We start from the raw sequence: 9,260 nt of genomic DNA on the forward strand, positions 1-9,260 counted from the left end.
TTGACAATTAACATTTGTCACCCCATCAACATTTATTATGGTCATATATTTTCAATGTTTTGGATAATACCTTTGAAAATAGCTACAATAACAAAGTCACAGCATTACTTGGACTAGTGTTTGATTAGATAAACAATGTTTTAAAACAAATTCACGGGTTAAATGTTTATTTCTTATGTGCTTCATGGGAACAGTCACTTTACTTCTAGTTGAAATCAGTACATAAATTGTAACTATTAAAACTGTTGCAGAAGCTCAAAGTAAATGGTTTGGGAGATGTTGAATTTTTTTTCCAAAATTCTTTGCCAAAGGCCTGTTGTTTTTTAGACAAGGCAAGGTAAGTTTGTTTTGTCCACATTTTATTAAGACAATTCAATGTGCTTTATATAGAACATTAATATAAAATAAATTAATATAACATAAATTAACATTTATATAGAACATAAATCATTATGGGTGCAGTAAAATGTACAACAAAATATATTTTAAAAGAGATATTAAGGAAATTAAACGAAGGCAGATAAAGCTTAAATAAAATAAGAGCATTGGAGCACTCTGATTTAGATTAGTCCTGTGTTTCCCAATCCAGGTCTTCAGGACCCACTTCCCTGCATGTTTTGGAAGTAACCCTGCCTTAACATACCTGAATGAAATAAAGGGCTCGTTAGCAGCTTGCAAAGAACTTGATGAGGATGTTCAATATTCTGTCTCAGATGTTTTGGAGGAGGAACATGTCTAAAACATGCAGAGCAGGGGGTCCTGTGGACATGTAATAGGAAACACTGGATTATTCTTTCATTCATGCATTGCTACATGCACTGCCACATAGCGGCCAAAGAAGAAGAAACGGCAGCAGCGCGTTTTGCTGCAGTTATTGAGGTTGCAGAAGAAGAAGAGCACCGGAAGGACAGAGGTTTGTGGAAGGACGGATCTGTGCCGAGCTGGGACTGTGGTGGAAAGATGCTGACCAATATCTCCAATGTGCTGAAAGCTTGTGCTCAGAGAAATGTAAGTACTAAGACATTTTACACCATAAGCTGTCAAGGTCCATATCTGGATTGAAGTCTTTATCAGAATATTTCTGGTGTTTACACCAAAAAATCGCTGTCATCACTATTCTGACCTTGTAAGGCCGAATGATAGCAGGTCTTGCTATCAGAGCTAAAGTCTGCGGAAACATTTCATGCCTTTTTGTTAGTTTTTTTCAGCATTTTGTTTAGTACACTTTTAAATTCTTACATTTTCCGTCATTTAACACGGAACACATGTGATATTTAACTTTCTGAAGCTCTTTACAGTGTCAGCTGTGTTATGAAAACTGTCAGCTAGCATTATTAAACTGTTTACAAAACAATACAGTTCATGACGCCTTTTAGTGCAAAGATGGAGGTAAAAAAAACAAATAAAAAAAAAACAGAGAATATTGAAACTGATATATAAAAAATACTTTATTTCCTAATTAACCTGTTAAATAGAATAATATACCTTTCCTGAAATGAATATTCTGAAAAGTTGAGATACTTCAGGTGTATTTAATCGATTATCCAAATCAGGTAAACGTCACTGTCACGTCATTCAGACTCAGACATTTGATCATATTTTATTACTTACAGTATAATTCATAACTGGTTAAATACAAAACTAAAAATTTTGGTCTTCTTTAGACAGTATTAGTAAAACAGCTTTAAAATACTGTGAGATGTGTTTTTTTTAAAAAATAATATCAGTCCCAAAGCCTGAGGTGTCATTTTGACTGGTACTAAAATAATACAGTATTTTATTTCTTCAAGCCTATACCGATTTACCAAAGCCTACCATACCTACCTTTATGATGCTGTTTCCTTTAACATGACAGGGTGCTGCAATGGTTATGTCAGCACGCACCTATGCTGACTTCACAACTCAAGCTTCCTTTGAAATAAAGGTAAGATTCAGACATTTGTTTGTATAATCTATTACACTGTTAAATGTTTAAAAAGTAAACAAGATTGTGAGCTGTTATGGCTATTTTCTTCCCTCAAGAAATGTGACACCTTCAAGCTGGAAGATGCCCCAGCCACTCAGGTGGTTATGACCCGTGATGAAGGTCTGCAGTACTACAGGACCATGCAGACCATAAGGCGTATGGAGCTGAAAGCAGATCAGCTGTATAAGCAGAAGATCGTCAGAGGGTTCTGCCACTTATATGATGGACAGGTTAAATAAACTTATTCCACTTTTCTTTTATGCATGATCTAAGAGAGTTTCACCCTTATCTTGCTGTTGTCATTTATGTAAGCAAGAATGACATGCTCAAACTCTAATAATAATAGAATAGACTTTCAGAAATAGATGATAATCCAATCAATTCGTGCAGAGATAGTTAATATTCAAATGTCCGAATGCTACAGTTGATATAATTTGACATGTGTCCTTACTTTTTTGTTTTGTTTTTTCCCACAGGAAGCTTGTGCTGTTGGTATTGAAGCATCAATTAATCTGTCAGACCATCTGATCACTGCATATCGTGCCCATGGCTACACTTACACCAGGGGTGGGACTGTGAAGGAGATCATGGCTGAGCTCACTGGTGAGTCTGCAGTTCTAAGACATCTGAATTTTTCTAAACGCCCCAATCAGACAAAATGGACTGGCTTACTGCCATTGTGTCTACACTGCAGCAAACACATAGGTAAAGTAGCTCATCTGAACTTCAAATGCAGCTGTGCTTATTTAAAATATACTAACACATTATAGTTTAGACATTTCTTCACAATGTAACACTTTGTTATTTTAGTTGGGTGCTTTTAGTGCAACACAGTAACAGGATAAGTACATCTGACAGTGTCAACATGCCTCTGACACTAATGAGGAAAATAAACTGCAAAATAAGGTGATGAGAGAATATGCAAACTGGAATGCAAACATGCAGGTAGTATCTATCAAACTGTTCAGAGCCTAATGCAAAAGGCTTGTTTGTGAATTGCACAGTTTGGGTGTGAAAATGCATGATGTCCTGCTTTTGAATTTTACAACTTAAGCAGGCCAGCCCAGGCTGAAGAAAAAAACCTTATAGTTCCAAAATGATTTTAAAATGAATTATTCTTGACTTTGTGATGCACAAAGTGCTTCATTTTCTTTCACACCTGCTTTTCATTATGTATTTTTTTCATACACAGGCAGAAGAGGAGGTATTGCAAAGGGCAAAGGGGGCTCCATGCACATGTATTGTAAAAATTTCTACGGTGGGAATGGAATTGTTGGAGCTCAGGTATGTCGCTGAAGTATTAAGTAGGTCTTCTAAGCCTAATTGGATAACTGATCTGAAATACTGAAATATGTATTATTTAATTTATTAGCTAGAGTTGTTATTAAAGACAGATTCTCATATTAATATAGTTTAACTTAAATTTACTTGTTATACTGTCAGCATGCTTAGTGTGCTTTTATTGTGTTGAGTTTTACAAGGTTGGCGCTCATCTCAGCTGCCATCTGATAAAAGGCAGGATTGGAATAAATGGGAAGAAAAATAAATAAACAGCAAATATTATCAAGTTATTTGATTAATACAAGGGATAAAATTAGCCCTCAGAAAATACAACAGTGCATATATGAAAGATGTGCAGAACCTGACCTCACACCTGCTGTCATCACATTATAAATGGGACTATGACAATGCATTTAATCTCATATGAACCAGGCATGCCACCTTACCATTTATATATCTAATTATCTAATATCTTGGCTTTGTTTTGGGACTTTATGCACACATATTGACTGTGGATTAATTTTATGTTGATGAACAGCTAACACCCACTTAACAGTGTATCACAGTCATATTGGTTTATTTCCTGTCCATGCCACCATCTCAACTGCATCATCAGAAGACACCATTAAAGTTGAAGTTTAACCACCATAATTTGACCAGTTCAAGAATGTTATCAACTTCATTTATTTCAAGAAACAAAGTGTGATCTCATAGACATCTGCACTTTCACTGTGGAATGATGCTCGTATAAATTTAACAACTTGTTGCATTTTTGGTTTTCAAAAGGATGATTTCTGACTTTATTTATTGGGGGTTTTTTTGCTTGTTTTTCTTTTTTTTTTTTAAAAAACATATTGACATGTAGATGGGTAGCTTATGTTGTTAAATAGGACAGGCTTAATTATCAGCATTATGCTTCAGAATGTGCCCTTTCAATCACTATATAATGTTATTTTTTCTGCTAATCACATTTGTTGTTTATTATGTGACTGAATAAACTTAAAACATATTAAATATCTTGTGCACGCTTTAGATTTTACATTGAAGCAATATGTTTAGGTTCCAACGAACTCTATTCTGGTCATTAAAACTAATCTGAGATCAGTCAGTTAACCTCCTCTGTGGACATGTCCCCAGTATCACCTTTTATTGCCTATTTGAAGAAAACTTAAAATTATCAAAGTTTTTCACAGAATTTTACTTAGTAATTACTTGAAGTATCCACATTTGGCCGAGTGGTTGACAAAACATTCTCCTGTGATTTGACAGTCTTAGACTGCATATTTACTTTAGCTTTCTTGGAAAACAGTCTTAAACATTTGGACCAATAAGTAGACTGAAAAAGCTTCGTGCTTCTGTCCATATTTTCTCGGCAGGTTCCCCTGGGTGCTGGAGTAGCTCTGGCCTGTAAATATCAGGGCAACAATGAGCTGTGTGTCTGTCTTTATGGCGATGGTGCTGCAAACCAGGTAACAGAAATGTTTTTGGTTTTATCCTGAACGTATACAAATACAGAATGAAGGAAAGAGTCAAGCCTGCTACATACTCTACAAGCCAGAACCTTTTTCTTGTTCTCGTGGCCCCGAGAAGAGTAAGAACAAAGTTCTCGCTTCTTGTGGAGTATGCAACAAGCTTTACACTTCTTTGAGAAAAACAAGGAAACCTTCTCCAGTGGTGAGGGTGTGTTAACCCTCTGACCTTAAATCTAAGTTGTTTATCTAAATCAGGGTTGCAGAGAATGTTACCCAGACTATCATACATTAAAATAGTCCTAAAAAATCTTGTGTATTTTTTTAGTGCTTGTTTGTTATTAGGGATTTGATTCCATGAAGTGATTTTTAAAGGGACTTTTTTTATACTTGCAACACACTGAATAGTAGTTTGACCAGCCACAAGTTGTCAGATTAGCAGATTTTTCTTTTTTTTTCTCAAGTGGGAAAAAAATTCCATTAGTCCATTACAAGTATGTTATTTTCTATTATATATATATTGTTAGAAACTTTATGATCATCATTATTATAATCATCATACTCAATAGAATCTTAACGTTGTGACATTTCTTCTTGTTGATAAAGTACATTTTGTCTGACAGGGTCAAATCTTTGAAACCTACAACATGGCGGCTCTTTGGAAGTTGCCTGTTATCTTCATCTGTGAGAACAACAGGTACGGCATGGGCACGTCAGTGGAGCGAGCTGCCGCCAGCACAGACTACTTCAAGAGAGGAGAATTCATTCCTGGTCTCAGGGTACGATTTCTACTTGTGTCTTCATACTTCTTTTCCAACCTGGAGAAGAATTGACAGGAATGAAATGTTATTGCTAGAAGTTTTTGCAAAAGATATTTGTCATATTTAACTTTGTTTGTATTTAAGCATGGTTGACTGTAAACTAAATGTTCTTTACTTAAGTCTTGGAAACATTAGACAAAAAGTAACAAAAGAATAATAATAAAAAAAAAAAAAAGTTTTATTGATTTTGAAAACTTAGACTCAAGCTTCATGGGCAGCTTGTTAAGCAGAGCATGCTTAATTGTCTTCAGTTAACCTTGTTAAAGGATAAATCTCTACTAGTTAACTAAAAACCACATAACTTAATTCATTTAACATAAATAACTTAAACAAGCCAAGATACGTATCATGAACATACCCCATGGCAAATAATCAATTTAAAAGATTAATTTGAAATTTTTTTTTTTTTAAACAACTATTTATGTTTATAAAAATCGGGGTCCCTGAAGTTGTTGAACTGCTACCAACTTAATTGTCCTGTTTTTTTAGATGCCCATTACAGCTACAGATAACACTTCAAGCTGGAAGTTAATGATGGCTTCAATCAATACATGATCCAATTAGTCAATTGATTGCCAAATTAATTGATGACGAGCAGATTATTAAAAAAAATTTTTGCAGCCTTAATATATTGCAACATCATAAACACTTTATTCCATTTATCCCCCAGTTTTCTTTTTTCATAAACAATGTTGATATCACTGGTTTTGTACAATTTACTGTATTTCCTCTTAACATTAGCTCATAGTTGTTTATTTTTCTCTCTTTTGTCCAGGTGGATGGCATGGATGTCCTGTGTGTCCGGGAGGCAACCCGATACGCAGCTGATCACTGCCGATCTGGGAAGGTGAGTTAAGACATTGAACTATACAAAGCAAGAACTACACTTCTCTTTTTTCTCTTCTAAGCCATTTGTCGTGTCCAACCTTCCTTCAGGGTCCAATTCTCATGGAACTTCAGACATATCGCTATCATGGACACAGTATGAGCGATCCTGGTGTCAGGTAAGGCATAACTATATCTGTTCAAGGGGTTTGTTGTCATTTCAGTACTGATGAAATAACATCTAACTACTATCTTCTCTGTGCCGCTGCTGCTTGCTTCTGCCATTGTTCCACAGTAGTCATGATGTGCTCTCCTTCCCTCCGTAGTTGCCTTGCAAAGCTCCAACCACACTGTAGGGATTAAATGAACTCCCTCTACTAATATTGGTATTTGCTGCGGCAGATGGATATTATGACAGAATTAATGTTAACTGAACCAGATATGAAAGATCCTTAATTTTATTTAAATTTATTCTTGCAGTGACCGAGCACTGTTCACCGCTTTCAAGATTATTATGGCTTCGCACAATGAGCAAATAATTTCATTATAATGCATTAGCACAGCTTACACAATGCTGGCAATCACCGTCGGATTCTTACCACTGGATTCAGTGTAAAAAGATGATTATTTTAGTGCATCCCTACAACTTCCCTGCACCAATCTCTGCCCTTTCAGCTACCGCACACGTGAGGAGATCCAGGAGGTCCGCAGTAAGAGTGACCCCATCTCATTGTTGAAGGACCGCCTGCTCAGCAACAACATGGCCAGCGTGGAAGAGCTCAAGGTAGTAAATACTTCATTCTGTACAGAAAAAAAAATACTTCAAAAAGTTTATAGAAAAAACTACTCATTTCTGCATCATTAATAAAATGCACTTTTCATAAGTGTTTTAATTCTCTGTGGGACCCAACTTAACTGGTAATTTTTATGAAAAGGTTTTGATATTTATTGTTTGTATGTGCAGCTGGGCATCTGCATGACCACATTGTTGGGTTGTGTAGCTGTCATGTACATGTTCTGCTAGAGCCACAATTTTTTTTTTTTTTACATCTTGTGTGTTTGTGTGTTGTGTCTGCAGGAGATTGATGTGGAGGTGAGGAAAGAAATTGAAGATGCTTCTCAGTTTGCCACCACAGATCCTGAACCCCCACTGGAGGATTTGTGCAACCACATCTTTTCCAACAATCCACCGGTGGACGTGCGCGGCACAAACCCGTGGGCCAAGCTGAAGTCTGTTAGCTGAAGTGCTGCGTTTTTTTGTTTGTTCTTTTCATCACTTTGTTCAGTTGCCTCATCAACCCAGTAATACGCCCCCCTTTCTCTCACATACGCACACACATCACATAATTTACCATTAACAAGATCATCACACCCAGAGCTTCAACCATAAGCAAATTGTGTACTTCAAGGTATCAACAGCAGGGGCCACATTTACAAAGTTACACTGACAAAAACACTGAAAGGTGCAGAAAGCAGCGTCCAGAGTCGTAATGCTGTTATATGTTCAGGTGGATTTTACTTTCATGTTTCCCACTTGGTTCAATATTTTTGTGAACCAATTGCACTCCCCTCACAGGGTAAAGGCTCTCCATGGCAGAAGCCCTCTCCCCATCAATTGATATTCGGCAATTGTCATAGTATAATATGTGTTAGTGGTGTAAAAATAAAATTTGATAAAGAGAAATGTCAAACAGTAAAATATATACTTGAACCTCAAGTGCATTTGTGTGTCAGATTTGCCACCGTCGCATTAAAGTTTTTGCAAATGTATTTATATTTTTATGAGTATTGTTACAATGAGACAATTAACCACCTTTTAAAGTTTTTATTTGAAATATATGAAGGGGTTCCAGTTGTACCAAAATATATACATATATAAAATTGCTCAAATCCTTTTTCTTAGGCTTCTGTATTTTAAGTATATTTTGCTTGTAAAATACAAAGCACCTAACATTTGTTTGCATACTTATTCTTTTTTTTTTCTTTTATATTTGTAAATCTGGCCTCATTGGAGTATATTAATTACTTCCTGTATCTGCTTCTTTCATTCTAAGGTCTGGTAATTTTGGGGGTGCAAAAAGTGGATATTTATCACTTCATCTAAAAACAAACTGAACTGTAAACAGAAATTTGTACTCTTTATACATAAGTGTACATGATAAATCATTCAATTTAAGTTGATCAGTCTTTGTCTGTTTTATTTTAATTCCTGCTTACAAAGACACCACAAAACCAGCAATGTTATTTTTGTCCATCTTTATGTTTCTCTGAACAAACTATGTCAGAAGAGCTCAAAGACTATCTAGCTCTCTGCTGCCAAACTAAACTTGTGCCTGGTATATGAGGTTGTTTAAGAAGCTGAATGTGACATGTTTATTTTGCAAATTCTCTGGTATGGATTACTTGGGGAAGCTCATTCAGTTTTGATTAACATATTTGAGGATATTTATTGTTTCTTATCTAAGTCCCACATAGTAACTGAAGAAGTGAAGTACGTTTAACCACAAAACTACACTTTTGAGATGCTTGGTTAAGGACTATTGGTTCAACTAAGATGGTTGATTTTGACATTTTAACAGAGGTTGCACATCTAAAGCTTTTTATTAAAGCATATATATGGACATTTTTTTCCACTTTAGTATGCTTTGTTATCAAGTACAACTTAATTTTGTTGTGGAAAAATATTTGTCGGCAAGTGGCATATTGGCATGCACTACTGGCAGAGATAAACTGCTTTCTAAATCATTGTACACTAACAGAAGGGGGAAGCTTAAGTTGTATTTGATCAAGTGACACAAAATTGTAACAGTCAAAATACAGTATGTCTTAGTGCAACTTTAACTAGCTGCGGTGTGTGTATATACGGGTGTTGATAGACTGTTGCGTTCAGGGTGGCAG

General features: G+C 35.7%; 1 protein-coding gene across 1 annotated transcript; it reads left to right on the forward strand.

The window, feature by feature from the left end:
* Positions 1–889: 889 nt before the first annotated feature.
* Positions 890–8,538, forward strand: pdha1a (pyruvate dehydrogenase E1 subunit alpha 1a). The gene is made up of 11 exons (XM_079248259.1): positions 890–1,008; positions 1,856–1,924; positions 2,023–2,196; positions 2,443–2,569; positions 3,159–3,250; positions 4,624–4,716; positions 5,340–5,495; positions 6,313–6,384; positions 6,474–6,541; positions 7,038–7,146; positions 7,441–8,538. Exons 1-11 carry the CDS (start codon positions 961–963, stop codon positions 7,603–7,605), a joined length of 1,173 nt encoding a protein of 390 aa, XP_079104385.1. The 5' UTR covers positions 890–960; the 3' UTR covers positions 7,606–8,538.
* Positions 8,539–9,260: the final 722 nt, after the last annotated feature.

This window comes from Telmatherina bonti (genome assembly GCF_933228915.1).
Source record: "Telmatherina bonti genome assembly, chromosome: 10".
In the NCBI taxonomy this organism is placed as follows: Eukaryota; Metazoa; Chordata; class Actinopteri; order Atheriniformes; family Telmatherinidae; genus Telmatherina; species Telmatherina bonti.